Source organism: Protomyctophum parallelum, assembly GCF_964188405.1.
Source record: "Protomyctophum parallelum genome assembly, chromosome: 17".
Classification (NCBI taxonomy): Eukaryota; Metazoa; Chordata; class Actinopteri; order Myctophiformes; family Myctophidae; genus Protomyctophum; species Protomyctophum parallelum.
The window spans coordinates 17,136,507-17,157,649 of NC_139719.1; the positions used below are offsets into that span (position 1 = coordinate 17,136,507).

General features: G+C 44.3%; 1 protein-coding gene across 1 annotated transcript in view; it reads left to right on the plus strand.

Annotated features, from left to right (window-relative positions):
* Nucleotides 1–21,143, plus strand: part of LOC310875011 (proteasome activator complex subunit 4B-like) — an 87,245-nt gene that overhangs the window by 20,139 nt on the left and 45,963 nt on the right. Inside the window, exons 7-18 of the mRNA XM_083788026.1 lie at nucleotides 293–367; nucleotides 1,131–1,253; nucleotides 1,692–1,784; nucleotides 3,892–4,070; nucleotides 7,792–7,878; nucleotides 8,663–8,837; nucleotides 9,403–9,492; nucleotides 10,296–10,360; nucleotides 12,538–12,688; nucleotides 16,066–16,164; nucleotides 16,841–16,910; nucleotides 20,756–20,823. Of these exons, the coding sequence (XP_083644152.1) occupies nucleotides 293–367; nucleotides 1,131–1,253; nucleotides 1,692–1,784; nucleotides 3,892–4,070; nucleotides 7,792–7,878; nucleotides 8,663–8,837; nucleotides 9,403–9,492; nucleotides 10,296–10,360; nucleotides 12,538–12,688; nucleotides 16,066–16,164; nucleotides 16,841–16,910; nucleotides 20,756–20,823 (1,275 nt within the window). The remainder of the gene's footprint in view (nucleotides 1–292; nucleotides 368–1,130; nucleotides 1,254–1,691; nucleotides 1,785–3,891; nucleotides 4,071–7,791; nucleotides 7,879–8,662; nucleotides 8,838–9,402; nucleotides 9,493–10,295; nucleotides 10,361–12,537; nucleotides 12,689–16,065; nucleotides 16,165–16,840; nucleotides 16,911–20,755; nucleotides 20,824–21,143) is intronic.

Genomic DNA, 21,143 nt, shown 5'->3' on the forward strand with positions numbered 1-21,143 from the left:
CCGACCCCCAATATAAATTGACCTCTACAATAACCTTAATAATAGAGACAATACACCATAAATAAATACTGAAACCAGGTATAATCATTAGGGAAGGTCTATGTATGTACTATGTGTATTATATGTAAACTCTTCATTTCCATTTTCCAGCCATTCAGTTGAAAAAGAAAACAATATATAATTTGGGGACCCCCAAACATGGTAGATGGTATAGAAGTTGTGCTGTGTTTCAGTAGACTAGACGGACGTCCATAATGACAAAGTTGTCCTGGAACATGTCTCTCTCTCGCAGCACCTCGTCAACCTCCTGGCCCGCCTGGCCAACGATAACATCGGATATGTGGACTGGACGCCGTACATCCCCATGGTGAGTCATTATGCACTGGTTTTAGGGCCAAAAAGGTTAAAATCTCATGATACTTCTGTACAATTCCAGTCCCACTGTGAGTCATTACACATGTGTGTGTGTGTGTGTGTACGGTATCTGTTATTGTATTTTATCGGACACTTGAGCAAAGGTTGAACGAGGTAGATCGGTCAATTAATTATAGTCATTGGATTGTGTGCTTTAGTGCGTGCGTGCTTGTGCGTGCGTACGTGTGTGTATACTCACAGTATATTTCTATACTTGTGAGGGCCAAATGTCCCCACAAGTGTAGTAGAAATTGACTGTGAGGACGATTCTCATATTTACGGTGGTTGTTTTACGGTTGATACAGTAATTTGTGAGTCGTGGCGCTCAAGCACATCATGGCCTTGAAGGGTAGCAGATCTACAAGCTCTGAACATGTCATGCTGCAATGCGTTGTGTGGGCTTGTAGATAATCTATTTTGATATATATATTTTTTTTAAATGAACTGAAAAAAGATTACGATTTTTCGATTTCTTTTTTCATGTTCAAATTTTGTGCCATCGGACGAAGCTTTGATTATTCAGAACTTTTTGTGTCAGCCCTACCGAAAATGTACTCAAAGTTTTTGTAGTACAAATATAGAGTATAGTAATAGTAGTAATGTGTACGTGTGTGTGTGTGTGTGTGTGTGTGTGTGTGTGTGCCTGCGTGCGTGCGTGTGCCTGGCTGCCTGCGTGCGTGCGTGTGCCTGCGTGCGTGCGTGTGTGTGTGTGCCAGATCTTCACCAGAATCCTGCGTAGCCTGAACCTTCCGGTGGGGGTCAGTCAGATGGTGGCCCCTCGCTACCTGACCAACTCTTACGACATCGGACATCTGGTGCTGTGGATCACGGCTCTGCTGGTACGCCTGCTTTTCTGCTCAAACGCTGCATTAATGGAAAGAAATTGCACGTTTTTTTCCCCCCACGTTTGAAGCTTTGAGTGCATACTTAATGGAAGTACAGTATAATACGTGTGGTTTTTGGATCGAGATAGTTGCTTTTAACCCATTTTGGGCGGGAACCCTATTTGGTGTTAGCATTATGTCATGCTTTAGCTATTGAAAAATAGCAGATCTACAAGCTCATAGCGCACCACCGAGTGGCGCGCTATGAGCTTGTAGGTCTGCTATTTTTGAAAAATCAAAGAACGACTGACATGTAGAAACATAGCTTTTTCAGAAAACTGTCAGGATGTAGAAGACATTTTTTTAGAAACTGATCTCAGGTCAGAAATGGATTAATTGGATGCTTAATCCTGTCTGACTCATCCCCCCCCCCCCCCCCCCCCCCCCTTGCAGGGTGGGCCAGGAAACCCCGCGCAGAAAGAGCTGACCTGCCTGTTCAACAGCATCGCCTCCTTCTACCATCCATCCAATCACGGCCGCTGGCAGGTAACCACTAACCACTGACTCATAGCATCGCTGTGCGTGTCGCGCACCAGAGATATCAGATCGACGAGCTTGCAGATCTGCTATTTTTGAAAACTGTCAGTTTGTTTGCTACCTTTATATTCCACCTACTCAGACACAGGCACGCACGCACGCACGCTCACACACACACACACACACACACACGCACACGCACACATTTAAATTGTAATTCTTTTCAATTACAAGCCTTTACCTGTACAAAAATAAATAAATACACGTGTGAATTTTGTTAAATCAATTCTGCATAATGAGTACTTTTAAGTTTCAACGTACGTTTTGACACCTTTACTTTTGCGCTTTTAATCAAGTACATTTGGAAATTGCAGTATTGAGTATTTCTACATTTCAGTATTGATACTTTTAGGTAAGAAATGTGAGTACTTTTTCCACTACTGGGTGATATAGTCAGACAAACAAAGTGTACAGCACGCACACGCACACGCCCACACGCGCACGCGCACACACACACACACACACACACACACACACACACACACACACACACACACACACACACACACACACACACACACACGCTGTGTTTACTCAGAGCGAACAACCTTTCAGCTGGTTGCTGGTGTGATTTATATGTTGCCATTCAGAGCCTGGCTCTCTCTCTCTATATCTCTCTGTCTCTCTCTCTCTCTGTCTATCTGTCTCTCTCTCTCTCTCTCTCTCTCTCTCTGTCTCTCTCTCTCTCTGTCTGTCTCTCTCTCTCACTCTCTGTATCTCTCTCTCTCTCTCTCTCTCTCTCTCTCTCTCTCTCTCTCTCTGTATCTCTCTCTCTCTCTCTCTCTCTCTCTCTCTCTCTCTCTCTCTCTCTCTCTCTCTCTCTCTCTCTCTCTCTCTCTCTCTCTCTCTCTCTCTCTCTCTCTCTGTATCTCTCTCTATCTCTCTGTATCTCTCTCTCTCTCTCTCTCTGTATCTCTCTCTCTGTATCTCTCTCTCTCTGTATCTCTCTCTCTCTGTATCTCTCTCTCTGTATCTCTCTCTCTGTATCTCTCTCTCTGTATCTCTCTCTCTCTCTCTCTCTCTCTCTCTCTCTCTGTGTGTGTGTGTGTGTGTGTGTGTGTGTGTGTACCAGCAGAGTTCTGACATGCTCAGATGAATGCCAGGACGGAGGGAAAGTGAATGAATGACGCAACAACAACCTCAGGGTTTATGAGCCCTGAATGACTGTTTGTTGATGTCATCTTTATGTGCCCACGCAGTCCAAATTATTTTCTTGAAGATTCTTCTGTTAATTTACTTTTCTTGATTAATTGAAGAGACTAATCATATACATTCATATACCGTGTATACATATCGTATACATACTGTACAGTACTCGACCTGCAAAATCGATTAGTCTAATTGGCTACCCTTTTTGTTCTACAACAGTGTTTATATTGTGAATAGCTGAGCTTGCACATCTGCTATTTTTCACCAAAAAAGAGAAAAAGAAACATTTCTCAGACATTTCTTGATGAGGGTCCGGAGGGACCGGAACATCTGTCAGTTTGAATAAACACCGATGCTGCTGAGCACGAGCAGTGTGCAGGATTTGTGTTCATCAAACATTTTCATGATTGCTTCAGCTGTCACCACACCGCACATGTACATGTATCTGAACAAAGATCAAATCGGTTTTGGAGGGTGGAAATGTATGCTAAGGACATATTATGTCCTTAGTTAACATAGTCCTTGAACAACGTTTGCCTGTTATCTCTCCTATGGTACCAACATAAACACTGCATGGAATTGTGGACAAAATCGTATCCAACGATAACAAAATATTCTTTCGTTTTTGGGTTTGCGAGGCTAAATGTCATCGAATGGCTCAAATGCCCAATAAATAATACTTTGGATGGAAACCCCCTCACACACACATGGTAACTGTCATTTCTCTACCGTTTCGGACGTGGGGCGGCTCGCCGGAACCGGGCCGGCACCCTGGGTGCGTTCCTGTGGGTCTGGAACGCACCCAGGGTGATTTTACAATATAAATTGGGGTCCCAGAGATAGATTTTCATATGAAAAGGTTTTAAAAGCACTGGATTAACTGGATGAATTGTTCGCTCCCCTCTAGGCGAAGCTGATGCGCGTGCTCCAGCGTCTCCCCGCCAGCGTGGTGCGGCGCGTGCACCGCGAGCGCCACGCTCCCCCCTGCTGGCTGGTGCCGGTACCAGAGGACCAGAAGCTGACCGACGCCCACCTCCAGGAGTTCAGCCAAAGCCTCATGGGCGCCGCCCTACTGGCCATGTTCAGGTAGGCTATACTAAATCATAGTCTCGCGTAGCCAGACAACTATTCCACAATCTCCTGAATGTTATATAGAGTCTGGAACTACACCTCCTGAATGCTATATAGAGTCTGGAACTACACCTCCTGAATGCTATATAGAGTCTGGAACTACACCTCCTGAATGCTATATAGAGTCTGGAACTACATCTCCTGAATGCTATATAGAGTCTGGAACTACACCTGAATGTTATATAGAGTCTGGAACTACACCTCCTGAATGCTATATAGAGTCTGGAACTACACCTCCTGAATGCTACATAGAGTCTGGAACTACATCTCCTGAATGCTACATAGAGTCTGGAACTACACCTCCTGAATGCTACATAGAGTCTGGAACTACATCTCCTGAATGCTATATAGAGTCTGGAACTACACCTCCTGAATGCTATATAGAGTCTGGAACTACACCTCCCGAAATCCGAGTGAGGAAGCTGGCATTTCTGTTCATATATTTAAAAATATCTTTACATTTATTTATTTTATTTCCTTTTCTACATTTTAAGCAACAAGCTTAGGTGATTTCTATTTATATTAGGATAAATTAAGACGAAACGGAAGTGGGGAGGAGGCTCCACTTCCGCTTTATCGCTTATTACTCATGGTAGAGCTTCCGTTGCTCCAGACGGAAGCATTTGACAATTGCGAGAGGCAGCAGTCTGGCAACGCGAGACTAACTAAACCCTAACATTACTATGCCTATAAACCTAACATCAAAATCCTGTCCACCTGGGCGAAACACTGGGAAAAGAGAGACAGTTGTTGACCTCATCGAGTGTGCGTCTGTGTGTGGGGGCGACGTGCGAGAAAAATATAAAGGCTTGGGTTATGAAAGAACACGGAATCGTCTGGCTGAACTCGTTTTTCCCCCTATTACAAGTAGGTTTTGTGTGGAGAGCGAACGAAAACATCACTCATTGGAGCACTGAAAAAAGTTGAAGCCAGCTCAGCTTAGTTTGTTGTAGCTTTTGTTTCGCAGTGACAAGTGTCTTCACGTTGTATCTTCGTAGATACAGATTAAACAGATACTGTTTAAAATGTCTTGTAGCCTATAGTCGCTTTGCCTCTGCTAATGTGAACAGGGCATATGAGTGACATTTTGACATGACTGACAGGCAGCAAATATTATATCCGACAGTAAAAAACGAAATGCTCAGCTGCGATATTAACATGTGTAATTTATGTCCGTTGGACAAACGGTGAAACTCTCTGGCTTATCTGTTGACCAGAGGCATTATTATTTACTGTGGTGAATAAATCAAACCCGTGGCAGTTAATTTGGTCAGTCCGCAAAAATGATGTCATGACAGAAAAGAATAAAGAAACATAAAACATATACTGCACATGTAACTACATAACAACTTAAAATTTAAATTGTTGTTCCATGGATATAAAATTGTGTAAGATATCCATGAATTTCAGTTCATTTTCTTTTTATCTTTTTTTGTTGTTGTGGCTTTCGACTTTATTTTATATTTTTTATGGAGGGACAGACAGTAGGCTGACAGGAAATGGGGAGAGAGGTGGGGGAAGACATCCAGTAAAGGCCGTCGGGATCGGGAGTCGAACCCGCGGCACACTGCCAGACTGGATTACCAGCCAAGGTGCCTGGACCGCTGAGCCATGGTCATGAATTTCAGTTCTATAGAGCGCCAAAGTCCTGACGTCACTCGCTCATCCCCTGGATTTCTCTATGGAGAATAACATGGGGGCATCTTAAAATCGTCTCATATAAGCATTGTGGTCCAAAAATAAACAAACTGTCTCTGTGATATTGTCGGGGAGGTTGTCTCTGTATCGTTTAAATTAAAACCCATTTTGGGCGGGAACCCATTTTGGTGTTAGCATTATGTCATGCTTTAGCTATTGAAAAATAGCAGATCTACAAGCTCATAGCGCTACGAGCTTGTAGGTCTGCTATTTTTGAAAAATCAAAGAACGACTGACATAGAAACATAGCTTTTTCAGAAAACTGTCAGGAAGTAGAAGACATTTTTAGAATCTGATCTCAGGTCAGATTGGGTTAAGAAAGAGGTTCCCAACCACTGGTACTAGTACCACTAGTGGTACTTGAGCCCCCCCTCTGGTGGTACACAGCGCCCAAAAAGGAGAAGAAAAGACTAAAGTGGAATGAAATATTTATATTACTACAGGTTTACTATTGGCTGAAATAAGCATGACAGCACACCTACTGTGTGGCAGCGGTGGCCGAACGGTTTGCGGAGCGGTCTTGATATCGGAAGGTCGCTAGTTCGTATCCCCAGACCGGCACGTTAAAATTACCACCGCTGAAGTGCCCTTGGACAAGGCATTGAACCCCTACCATGAAATGTTCTATGAGCAGGGCCTGGCTGTAAACAAGTTCTTGAGCTTAGCTTTCCTTTCCTTTTTACTGTAGCCGTTAATAGAATATTTGAGAACTGAACAGAATAATCACATTAGAAATATAATCAGTTGTGCTGATTTGTGATTAGTTGTGCTGATTTGTCAGAGCAGCAGCATTATTGGCTTAGGAATGCAACAAAAAGTGCAGGTATACGCTCCTGTATCAGTTATGGTGGTATTTGGAGAGCCAAATATTTTCTGAGGTGGTACTTCAGTATAAATAGGTTGGGAACCAATGGTTTAAGACAGTCAGTCATTCATATTTGATACAGTCTGTTTCTAGTGAACATTTAACTTATTTGGGAGCAGTAACATTAACGTTTTCTCGCAGTCATATTTTTTTATTTTAACAGTTTATTGTTTATTGTTTATTGTTTATAAGGATCCCCATTAGCTTTTGCCTTGACAAAAGCTAGTCTTCCTGGGGTCCGACACAGACAAACATTTAACATAGGCAATACTTAAAATTTTTTACAAACACTAACTCAGCATAAAACAGTAAAATAAAATATAAAATAAGAAAAACAAAGAAAAAAAGTTCTTATGTGAGGTGATCTAAAACAGGTGATCCTATGGGCATTACAATGCAAATAAAAAGTGCATGAACCCGTGGACTTAGCGGCCTCTACCAATATTGACGTCAGACTTCGTTGCTCTATTCCCTTTAAATGTAAAAAAGAAGAAGAGAGAAAACATTGGACATGCCTAGAATCGACGATCCCCACCGTGTGTGTGTGTGTGTGTGTGTGTGTGTGTGTAGGGTCCTTAATTAATTAATCAATCTTTAAGAGTGGCCTCTCATTAACATTCATGGCGTCAACTCTACTAAGTACACACAAGTCACAGAGAAATACATCGTTTTTATTTCAGTTAATTCAGAGGCATAATGCCATGATTTATACTTCTAACTGCGTGCCTTGCGTTGTTTGTCGTGTGGCGAAAATAGCCGCTGCGATGTGTTTTGCGAGCTTGTAGATCGGCTATTTTCCGGCACACGACATGATACGCGTCAACCAAATGTCAACATAAATGACACAGAGCCCGCGTCACGTCACCCCTACCAGCCAGTGACAACCCCTAGGATACGCACGATATGCACGCAGCTGTCTCACAAGATCAATGTGTGTAATGGCAGACGGGCCTTCCAGTGCATGAGCTGACCACATTCAGCCTTGACACTAGTGGCCTTAATCTGAGAGAGAATGACGGCTAATCTGGTGATTACCGGTTGGTCTGGTCTTTTTTTAAATGCGTCATTGTTCATGTGTCTGTGATTTTGCCGCCCTCTTGTGGTCACGTGCAGCAAGACGGGCAGCATGGATGCAGCCTATGCTCTGCAGAACCTGGCCCTGCTCACTCCCGAGCTCACCATCCCACCTGTGCTGGAGAAGTGAGTAGCGTTGTGTGTGTGTGTGTGTGTGTGTGTGTGTGTGTGTGTGTGTGTGTGTGTGTGTGTGTGTGTGTGTGTGTGTGTGTGTGTGTGTGTGTGTGTGTGTGTGTGTGTGTGTGTGTGTGTGTGTGTGTGACTGTACAGTAAGTCATGTAGATAGCATTCATTTCATATACAGTAGTGTAAATGGTAGCCCTTTTTACTTAAAGAACAAGAATTGATTAAATCAATTAATTACCAGCTGCATCATTATTATCTGCGGGGGTCCGCTACAACTGCCCCTGTGTCCCTTTTCAGCGCAGTAGTTGAGGTGGGAACCAAAATGATCTAAGGCGGAACTATTGTGTTCTGAGTCGTTTGTTTCCGGCCAGACATATTTGTGTTGCACACATACATCAGCCAATGAGAAAACCAGCTGGACTATAACTCAAGCCAGTGTAATCTAGTAAGAGAGTAATGACACTCCCGTTGTCTCTCATTGTAACAATGGAAGTGCTCATTCTATCTCAATGGAATATTTCCAGCTATAGGAGCAATGTTTGTAACTATAGCCCATAGGTACACGCTTTGCGGCGAGATCAAAGCATGTCACCACTCTCTTACTAGATTACTCTGACTCAAGCCCCCATGAGGCTCTCCAGCGTTGAAGCACTCGGCCCTAGTGGTTGGAGCGTGAACTGCAGGCGGGTAAAAAAATAAGGACAGACTAGTGACGCATGTGTGTGTGTGTGTGTGTGTGTGTGTGCGTCTGTGCGTGCGTGTGTCTGTGTGTGCGTCCCTCCAGGATGTACGCGGCCATGGAGACGTTGACAGAGCCCCACACGCTCACGGCCACCCTGAGCTGTATGATCGGCATGGCGCGCAGCCTGGTGTCGTCCCCCGAGGGCCGCATGCACGTCCTGCCCCTGCTGATGGGCGCGCTACCAGGGGTGGACCCCAACGACTTCAGCAAGTGCATGGTGGGTAATGGGCCGCCCGGCCTCCTTTATCAATGGAATGAAATGCGTCGTTAATTCTTCAGAGGGTCCTCTCCCTCTCCTCTCCTCTCCTCTCCTCTCCTCTCCTCTCCTCTCCTCTCCTCTCCTCTCCTCTCCTCTCCTCTCCTCTCCTTGTTTTATTGTGTCCCATAAACAAGTGAAGCGGAACCCTCCATTTGCAAGCCAATCTGTTCCCCGTTCATGCTTGAACAGAGAAGTGGATGTTAGATTCTATTTTCGGGCCCTGCTGGTTCTGTTGGGTCCAGCCATGACAGACTAAACCAATCCGTCCCACCACCGGGTAATTGAATCCGGGTTTTTTTTAAATACTGTAGTTCCTTCGACACTCTGTTCTGCTGCTGGCTAATTATCTGGGAGTAGGATAATTAATCTGAGAGGTGGTGCCGCGCGGTTACACCGATAGTTTGTATTAAATACGTTTCTGTGTACGCGTGCGTGCGTGCACACGTGCGTGCGTGCGTGCGTGCGTGTGTGTGTGTGTGTGTGTGTGTGTGTGTGTGTTTACTGTGTGTGTGTCTCTGTCCAGATAACGTTCCAGTTTATCGCTACGTTCACCACTCTGGTGCCTTTAGTGGACTGTTCTGCTGCCCCGTCTCAACAGTCTGACCTCACACAGGTACACACACATGGTCACACCGCCCCAACACCTCACACAGGTACACACATGGTCATAATACCACCCCAACACCTCACACATGTACACACACATGGTCATAATACCACCCCAACACCTCACACCTGGACACACATGGACATAGGAACATCGTCATACACTGATTAAAGGAATAGTTCAGTTTCTATCGATGACACATCCCACGAAGCCTTGATGGTGATTATTATTTTGTTCCTCCTAAGCCAATAGTTTGATGACCAGCGGACTCTCCGGTAGGAAGACTCTAAAAGAGTCTCAATGGAGTCTCGTCTCCTGCTGACCGGCCAGCTGGTCATCCAGTTATTGGCTCAGGAATGCGACAAAAACGAAACAATCTCCATGAATTCAAAGCTTCACAGGGTGTGTGATAATAGAAAATAAGTATTATTTAAATGTGATTCAGTGTTAGCCTGTTATTTAGACATATGCTAGGTTCATTGTTTATATGGTATCCTATAGTTTCAATGTAGAGATTAATATTATATTGACAGTATGTTGTTTAGACTAGAGATTATTATATTGACAGTATGTTGTTTAGACTAGAGATTATTATATTTACAGTATGTTGTTTAGACTAGAGATTATATTTACAGTATGTTGTTTAGAGTAGACTGATGCTAGGTAACTGAAAGTATCATTGACCCGTTTTTCTACTTTTGCTACAAATACATAAAAATGCATAACTTATAAGAAAACTAAATGTACACATACACCAAAAAACAAACAAACGACAGCATATTAATTATAATTTTCCCTCACTTTCTCAGATTGAGAAGGATTTGTGTTATGCTTCAGCACAGTTTGAAGACTTCGTCCTTCAGTTTCTAGACCGGTAATGCACTAGATTTTATTTTCTCTCTGTTCTTAGCTTGCTTATGAGTCTTGATGACTATTTCTATGTATTTGATGTATCCCCATGTGTTGTTCTTGCTTACTGAAAGTCGCTCTGGATTAAGAGCGTCTGCTAAATGCCCTAAATTGTAAATTGTAACGGTAAAGTAAAACATTTTAAACACAGACCCTGTCCAATATGGACTTCGAGGATGCATTGCCAGTAGGACTCTCTGACCCCTTTTCCACCGGTTGGTTCCCAATGGGAACCGGTTCAGTTCTTTTTGGTTTTTAGTCCATGAGCCAGAGCTCCAAAATTGGTGGGCAAACTATACCCTATATTAAATTGTTTATAAGATCAATACAAGTAAATTAATACATGATAACCCTTCCACAGTATAGTAGCTTTTATTTTATTTTGATTATTTTGCATATTTTCCTACATAATGCCTCATTTGCATATTTTAAAATGTAAAATTTGTAATACAATACATTAGGGATGCACCGAAAGGGAAATTCTTGGCCGAAACCGAATACCGAATATAGGAAACAGTTGGCCGAAAACCGAATACCGAATAGCCGAATACAGCTTTGTTGTAAAGCTACCTGATTATGGCAAAATACATGATTATGGATTTTCATAATCGATTCATCGGGCGATTATTTAAACGATTAATCGGATTATGGCACCTTTTTTGCAATTACCTTAAAAAAATGCTTCAAGTTATTGTAGGCATGTTGTAACTAACAATAAAGACAATAAAAATGAATACTCCTTCAAAATTAATATTTTACCCCCTTTTTAATACAATTTGATTTCATTGCCATTCCTTGTACTTGTAATGCTACTGTAATCTGTAATGTTGACTGTGTATAGCTGACTGTCTTTCTTCCCATTTCTATCTCTGGGACCCCAATTTATTTTTATTTCTATTGTAAAAATCAATGTAAATTTTGAGAGTGTATTTGGTTCCATTTTTGCACTCTGTTACAGACCCCCACTTGGTTTACTTCCTAACTATCTATAATTTAGCTGGAACTCCCACTATGAGAACCACTGTCCTACACAGTGTGTGGGCATGCACACGCACGCACGCACGCACACACACACACACACACACACACACACACACACACACACACACACACACACACACACACACACACACACACACACACACACACACACACACACACACACACACAATAGCATGCTAGCTGATAGGGGAGAACGTCTTAGCAGCCATATTAGCATGTTCTCTAGGCTCTAGTATCACATATTGCCAAAGTTAAACAGCACTGAACAACTGATCATTGTTAAGCAAAACGTTCACGGACGTTCTGCTTTTGCCCTGCCTGTGCCCACTTCAATGCGCTGCTGAGATTACACACAGGTGAAACAAATTTGAGGAGCTAACGAGCAAGCTACTGCTAGTGTTCGTCGTAGCCTGCCTGCAAACTCACAGATTCAGACATTGGGGAGCATTTTTTGTCATACGACAAAAGAATAGACAGTGGCGGTGCTCACAAATACCATGTTTTGGGACCTGTTGATGAGCTCGCAGATTTCACGGAGCGCATCGCAGCCACAGCACAGAGCAACTTGACGCTGTGTGTGTGTGTGTGTGTGTGTGTGGGGGGGGGAGACTGAAGTTGGGAGAGAGGGAGAGGTAGATGCGGAGCGCTCTGGTTACGTTCAAGACAATCGCGTGTTGTGTTTATACTTATTTATTATTTTCGGCCTATTTGAGCCGAAACCGAATAGGCCGAAAATATATTTTTAGCCATTTTCGGCCGAATATTTTCGGTGGCCGAATTTTCGGTGCATCCCTACAATAAATCATTGTCTTCGTGTAAGTACTCAATTGGGGAAGTTTAATGGTGATAACAATCTAATATAGGTATGGTTTTGCCCACTCAATTCATAATTAACGTTTCAATTTTGGAGCTCTGGCTCATGGACAAAGAACCAAAAAGAACTGAACCGGTTCCCACTGGGAACCAACCGGTGGAAAAGGGGCCTCTAGGACCTCGGGTATAGGGTCTTGGGTTTTGTGTCCTCTGTTTATTAAGATCTGATCTCTGATCACAGTGTGTGTGTGTGTGTGTGTGTGTGTGTGTGTGTGTGTGTGTGTGTGTGTGTGTGTGTGTGTGTGTGTGTGTGTGTGCGTCTCCCAGGTGTTTCGCCCTGATAGACAGCAACACGCTGCTGCAGACCAGAGGCGAGACGGAGACGGACACCCAGACCCACCTGGAGAGCCTGGTGGAGCTGGGCCTGTCCTCCACCGTCAGCACCATCCTGACCCAGTGCTCCACTGACATCTACCAGGTACATATACCACACACACACACACACACACACACACACACACACACACACACACACACACACACACACACACACACATAGTCAGCACCATCCTGACCCAGTGCTCCACTGACATCTACCAGGTACACACACACACGCACGCACGCACGCACGCACGCACGCACGCACGCACGCACGCACGCACGCACGCACGCACGCACGCACGCACGCACGCACGCACGCACGCACGCACGCACGCACGCACGCACGCACGCACGCACGCACGCACGCACGCACGCACGCACGCACGCACGCACACACACACACACACACACACACACACACACACACACACACACACACACACACACACACACACACACACACACACACACACACACACACACACACACACACACACACACACACACACACACACACACACATCGTCAGCACCATCCTGACCCAGTGCTCCACTGACATCTACCAGGTACACACACACACGCACGCAAGCACGCACACACACACACACACACACACACACACACACACACACATAGTCAGCACCATCCTGACCCAGTGCTCCACTGACATCTACCAGGTACATATACCACACACACACACGCACGCACACACACTCACACACGCACGCATGCACGCACGCACGCACGCACACTAGGGCATTAACGACTTGAGATTTTTCCCAGTCGACTTGTCGGACAGTAATTTATCGATAAGTCGATTTATCGTTTCTGGCGGCGGGGGGGGGGGGGGACGCGGACGCGCGGGGGATTTAACAGGGGCGGGTGGAGCTGCCGCGCGCTCAAATACGGAGCATGTCAAACATAGCACTGCGCATTCAGTGGCCTCTCCAATATGACACAGTCACAGTGCATGTATCATCTATATCAGAGGTTCCCAAACACCGGTGCCGGTCCGCGGGACACGTGGCACTGGTACGCAAGAGGGGAATTCTAAGTTTTGCGTCGTTTAAAAATGTCCAATCTTTGTATCTTTAGCAGCAGCAGCTGTAGGCTATTTGACGATCGCATTAATGAAACCAAACGCTACACGCGGTTCCGGTACAGGATTATTATTTCATGTGAATCATGTCAAAATGAAAAGATGATGTTATCCAGGTAAAGTAGTGGTATTGGCACACAGCGCAGCAGCAGCACCGAGAACACAATGAGAGATATGACATTATTATTCTCCTCCTCCTCCTCCTCCACAACTCGATAACGTTCTCATTTGTTACTCATTTTCTGAGCCATGCAAATAAACAACAACCCGCACTGACCGGAGACGGAGAGGTTCATGTGCGCTGCGCGTAAAGCTTAGCCAGAAACAGACAGTCATTGCGTCAGCATGCATGTAGCCTCGGGAACCCAGACGTTATATTTCCAGCACGGAGGTGAGGGGGATATCGTTTGGGGGTAACGTTTGCGTGCTTCTATCTGTTACTTCTCTGACACAGCGCAGTTCAAACAGACTTCAGCCAGTCTCAATAGTGGGACACCGCGCGCTGAGAGCCACATAGCCTACACAGCTGCATTTGGTTTTTAATTAAGGGCGCGTTCTGAATGCAATGAAAAAAGGGGAGGAAAAAAAAAAAAAAAAGCTCAACTTTCGACTCGCGCTGCTGCGAGTCGACTCGTGACTCGTTTATCGATAAATCGATAAATCGATTTTTTGATGAATGCCCTAACGCACACACACACACACACACACACACACACACACACACACACACACATAGTCAGCACCATCCTGACCCAGTGCTCCACTGACATCTACCAGGTATATATACCACGCACGCACACACGCACACGCACGCACACATCGTCAGCACCATCCTCACAGTGCTCCACCGACAAAAGTTATTTTATGAATAACTTTTAAGGCCATCTCTGGTCTGGCCCCATCTTAATCCCATTTACTCAAGCCATAATATGTCCCACAGCGTACTCTGAGGTCGCACGCAGTCTTGTGGAAAAGAAAAACGTTCTGTTTAAAAATGATACAAAACATACTGAAAATAGCCGATCTACCAGCACACAACAACTCACGATGTGAGGTGTTGTGAGCTTGTACATCTGCTATTTTCACTACTTTAGTGTGGCACTCTTGTATGATGAAGTAGGGCATTCATTTAGGTAAGACATATGGAAATATGGAGATATGAGTTTTCTGGCTGACGAGATTCATTCACACGCATTCATTGATTTTAATTTTTTAATAACTAATTAACATTATAGGGATAACAAGATGGATCGTCCTAAAAAAACCAATTTACATGTCAAGAGTTCAATCATTACTTATTTCATTGAATTTCTTTCCCTTATGTTATTGTTTATTATTTTTATTACAGGGGAGAGCGATTAATTTAAAACTACCTGCCTCTGAGATTGCTAGCAGCTCATTTTGGATGTGTTGTTCCTGGGCAGGTAGACAAAACAATTTAATAAATACACACACATTAGCCCTTTTTCCATCAGGAAAATCTAGTCTTTTTGGATTCAGTTCTGAACCAGTGTTGTTTTCGTCGACTAAAACTAAGACGAAAAATGTTCATCGACTACCTTTTTCCACTGACGAAAACTAAATGGAAACGAAATGAAAACTAAGCTATGATGACTAAAACTAAGACTAAATATACTGACAATTTCGTCAACAAATAAAAACTAGACTAAAATGTTAGGAAGGGACTAGTGGACAAGAGATCCAGTTCAAGTCATGTTACAATTACTGTAGTTGCATGCTGAAAATAGCCGATCTACAAGCTCAAACAAACGCGTCGCACTTCAGCGTAATGCCGTCATTACGACGGCATCAAGCCCTGCCTGTATATTTAGTCGACTAAAATCTTATGATATTTAGTCGACTAAAACTAGACTAACACGAACACATTCCAGGTGACTAAATAGTGACAACTATTCAAGAGACTATAACTAAAACTAAAATCAAAATTTGCAGACAACACTGGTCTGGGCCATGGCTCAGCGGTCCAGGCACCTTGGCTGGTGATCCAGTCTGGCAGTGTGCCGTGGGTTCGACTCCTGATCCCGACGGCCTTTACTGCATGTCACTCCCCCATCTCTCTCCCCATTTCCTGTCAGCCTACTGTCTATCCCTCCATAAAATATATAAAATAAAGGCGAAAGCCACAAAACATAACATCAAATGGTTTTGAATCTCATTAATTTCCGGTAGAAACAGGGTATCGGGTGTCTGTCTGTATCAGCTTTGGAAAACAGCCCTTGCCAATGAACGTTGGCCTTGGGTTTCCGTTCTTCATGTGAGGACATTGATGCAAGACGAAACACGAACGGCACTGCAGTGTCTCGCACCACGATTTGAATGTGTAAAACAACCGTGTTCTCTTTTCCTATCAACAGGTGGCGCTACAGAAGGTGTATCGCTTCGCCACCTCCAACATCTTCGAGCCCTGTGTGTCTGGCAAGATGGTGGCGGACATGTGCAGAGCCGCGGCAAAGGTGTGTGTGTGTGTGTGTGTGTGTGTGTGTGCGTGTGTGTGTGCGTGTGTGCGTCTGGCTGTGTTATGTATCCTCTTTGATGTGGGGTCACTGGACATCTTTAAAAGGGTCTTCTGTGAACTGTCCCTAAAATGGATCCTGAAACCTTAATTCCAATCGCACATCAGCCGATGTGGAAAATTACATTTGACCTCCTGTGTCTGGGACGTATCCCTCGCATCCTCCTGGGCTTCCATGCTGTGGTTCTGTGTCCTTTTATGTTGAGTACTCGCTACTTTCAATTCTCAACTTTTTCAATTTGGGGGTCCTTTCACATTGATTTACTTATTTAGGTAAAGATTTATGTTATAAAAAAGTATATATAAAAAAAAAAGAAAAAAAGTTAAATACGTGACCCTGGGGGGGGGGGTCACACAAGGCGTTTGTCAATCTGCTATTGTTGAAAGTTGCGAATGTTTTCCCCAACAATACGGATGCTGGGGGGGGGGGGGGTTCAGTAGTGTTTGTTCTTTGTGTTCTTTGTTTCATCAATTTTGTATGTGAGTCACTCCATACTAATGTTGATCATTTCTTTTGCGTGCTTGTCTGGTCATGGTATGTGTGTGTGTGTGCGTGTGTGTGTGTGCGTGTATGTGTGTGTGTGTGTGTGTGCATGCGTGTGTGTGTGCGCTTGCAGTGTCATCCCGCTGAATCTCTTCGCCTGTTCGTACCTCACTGCTGCAGCATCATATCCAGCATCACAGACAGTCAGTACCTCACTCTGTGTGTGTTTGTTTCATATCCAGCATCACAGACAGTCAGTACCTCACTCTGTGTGTGTTTGTTTCATATCCAGCATCACAGACAGTCAGTACCTCACTCTGTGTGTGTTTGTTTCATATCCAGCATCACAGACAGTCAGTACCTCACTCTGTGTGTGTTTGTTTCATATCCAGCATCACAGACAGTCAGTACCTCACTCTGTGTGTGTTTGTTTCATATCCAGCATCACAGACAGTCAGTACCTCACTCTGTGTGTGTTTGTTTCATATCCAGCATCACAGACAGTCAGTACCTCACTCTGTGTGTTTGTTTCATATCCAGCATCACAGACAGTCAATTCAAATTCAATTCAAAGGGCTTTATTGGCATGAGAAAACATACGTTTACATTGCCAAAGCAGAAAGAACAATACAACAATACAGCAATACAATCAAAACGAAAATGATGTACATTTGAAGGTCAGAATCTTCAATAGATCAAATTATATGTACTGTACCAAGGTCACTCAATGCAGGTATAGTGCAGGAATATACACAATGATTAGTCTTTAGGGTGGTTGTGTTCCATTTGATATCCTTGTCCTATAACAGCAACTCACAAATGTTGCTGCTGTGTTTGCACATTGTTGTACTTATATATATATATTTTAACAGATATGGGAGTTTTTTGTCATTGGTCATGTTTTCAAAATCTCTGTGTGTGGTTGTAATCTGTGGGAAGTATGTGTCTCTGATGTCTTGGTACAATGGACAGATGGTTAGGAAGTGTAGCACGGTTTCCACTTAATTTTGTGTGCAGTGGGTGCATAGTCTGTCTTCTCTCGGGATACAGGTCTGCCTATGACGGCCTTTCTCGATTGCGAGACTGTGCTCACTGAGTTTGAACCTAGTTATGATTTTTCTTTGTTTTGGGTCGGTCACGGTGCTCAGGTATTCTGCCACTGTGTATTCTCTGTTTAGGGCCAGATAGCATTCTAGTTTACTCTGCTTTTGTGTTGCTTCTTTCCAATGTGTCAGATAGTTTTCCTTTTGCTGTTTAATAATTTGGTTTAGTCCAATGGGTTTTCTATCTCGTGGCTCTGTTTGTGTTTGTGCCCGGAGTTCCAGGGCCAGATGGCTGAGGGGGCATCTCTCTAGAGTTTCACTGTGTGTGAGTGCCTTGTTATGGAGTGCATCTAGGTCACTTTATGTTAGGTGGTTGTAGAACTAAGTGCTCTCTTTTTTATTTTGATTATGAGTGGGTATCGTCCTAATTCTGCCCTGCATGCATTATTTGGTGTTTTTCGCTGGGTACGGAGAATGGATTAGCAGTCAGTACCTCACTCTGTGTGTGTTTGTATATCATGTTTGTAATATCATGGATTTTTACACATTAAATACTGGTTCGTTTTTTGGAACCAGACCTTCAAAATCTCTTCCAAATCCGTCAACAAGGCCTGCCGTATGCACTAGCAATATTATGTGCGTCACATTTCTTTTTTAAAACAATGTTTTATCATATAGGAAAACTATTGGTGGAGAGGTTTGTCTAACCCAGAGTAATATAGTAAGAGAGTGGCGATACTCCCACTGTAACAATGGAATGCGGAAGTGCTCGTTCTATCTCAATGGGATAGTTCCAGCCATAGGAGCAATGTTTGGAACTATCGCCCATAGGCACCCGCTTTGCGGCGAGATCAAAGCGTGTCGCTACTCTCCTACTAACCCATGTTATGCTTAGCTGTGATTGGACAATAGCAGTTTGGGGAGGGGCTTAGCTATAGGTCAATTACACACCCAATGAAATTTTGGATTCATGGAGATGTTTTTTTTTGTTCTTGTCACATTCCTAAACCAATAAATGCCCCTGGTCCCTGCCAGGTCGGGGATTCGCCTTAACCCATGGGCGGGAACCCCTTTTGTGTGTTAGCATTACGTTATGCTTTAGCTATTGAAAAATAGCAGATCTACAATCTCCACCGAGTGGCGCGCTACGAGTTTGCAGTTCTGCTATTCTTGAAAAATCGAAGAATGACTGACATAGAAACTGTCAGGATGTAGAAGACATTTTTTAGAATCTGATCTCAGGTCAGAACAACAGCAACAGTCCCCTGCCCGGCTCAGGGGCGCGTAAGTCCCTCTTGACACTAAACTGTCCACTTTTTTTTCGCTCTGACACCTTGTTTCTTTTGGCCGCAGCTTGCCTGGTGAGCCACTCGACGTGGGCCCAAAATTATAGAGTCTGGAAAATGTATGGAATTTCCTGAAATTCCAAATGTGTTAGGAACCGAAAATAGCTTGTTGTTTTGGTTTCATGACTATGACACGCAACTAAGCCCAGGCCTTATTCATGTTTCCTTTCAAGCAGGCAGCCTGCCTGCGGTTCATTGCCATGCAGGCACACACACACGCACATGCACACGCACACACACACACACACACACACACGCACACGCACACGCACACACACACATATCAGCGCGGTGTGAATGTCTTAATGTGGGATGTATTCGAGGCTTCATGCGTCGGATTGGTTCTGCCAAGAGATACCGACGCTATACGAGTATTTAGAGTTTGCAAATCTGCGACTGTTTGTCTGAAGTGATTGCTTTTGAAATGTGAACGCAACGTTCCATGATTTGGCCCACCACGCCTTAACGGTTTAACTTCAAACCGCCGCCGCCGCCGTCTGGACTGGAGGCGGAAGACCCTCGTATCTCCGTGCTTTGTAAATCAACGCCCTATACTTCATCACACAAGGGTGTTGCACAAAAGTAGCGAATGCGGCCGATATGCAAGCTCCCGACGCGTCGCATTGTGTGTAGATTGTCTGTTTTTTTAAATATTTGTTTTTGGCTTTGCCTTTATTGATAGATACACGTGAAGGTAGACAGGAAAGAGGGAGAGAGAGAGAGATAAGGGGAGAGAAACGCAGCAAAGGTCGTCATGAACGGGACTCGAACGCGCGGCACGTTGTCAGGGCCAGAGCCTATATGTGGCATGCACCTGGACCGCTAGGCCAGCGGGCTAGTGGCCCTGTTTTCACTATTTTAACCCATTTTGACCTGAGATCAGATTAAAATAATGTGTTCTACATCCTGACAGTCGTTCTTCGATTTTTCAAAAATAGCAGACCTACAAGCTCGTAGCGCGCCACTCGGCGAGCTTGTAGATCTGTTACTTTTCAATAGCTAAAGCATAACATAATGCTAATACCAAAAGGGGTTCCCGCCCAAAATGGGTTAAAATGTTTTCTAAAATAATTAGATAAAATAAGTTTATTTATTGGACATACCGGGTTTCCGCCTGACGACAAGGGAATCAAAGTCGCCCTTTAGGGTCCCGCGTAGATGCAACTCATTTTAATTCCTGACATATAGAGAATTACGTGCAGCCCACACATGTAAATTACTTACATATAGCGACTCCGTAACGGTGGCACTCGAAAGCAATCACAGAAAGACGTGCGTTCCGTCGGGGAGCTGGAACGTGCAGCGTCGAGGGACACCCCGCCGCCCCGGCCCCTATGTTTGTGTTTTTTTTTATTCTCAGAGTACGATGTGAATCGCGCGTGTGCGTGCGTCAACGACAACACCACGACGGAATTCCCCGATGCAATGCTGATCTCATCCGCTGCCGCTGACTATAAACGCAGGGAGATTGAAAGGAAAAATAATTGAAAGAACATGACTCATTTTAGTCTAATTTAGACACCACGCAACAACACAAAATGCTAATGTGTTTTGGCAAACTCGAGCCTTGATCAAAGCATGTTTTGTGTGCGCATGTGTGTATGCATGCACGCGTGCGTGTGTGTGTGTGTGTGTGTGTGTGCGTGTCCACGTGTGTAGATGAAGAGCTCGTGAGCGAGGAGGAGCTGGATAAGGAGTTATTGTGGAATCTCCAGCTGCTTTCGGAGGTGAGATGAGAAGCAATCAACTTGCATCATCAAACACACACACACACACACACACACCCTCACACACACACACACACACACACACTCACACACACACACACACACACACGCCTCGCATCCCGGCGTTCAAACACTGTCTGTCTCGGTAGGCCGCTATAGCTCACCCCCTGGGGACAGCGTGTTTGTTTGTGAAGACACGCCAGATGCTCTAATTTCTTTTAACGTTTTAAGAAAGACAGCAGTCAAATTAACTAAGTATACGTTTCTCTGTGTGTGTGTGTGTGTGTGTGTGTGCGTGCGCCCGTGCGTGTGTGTGTTAT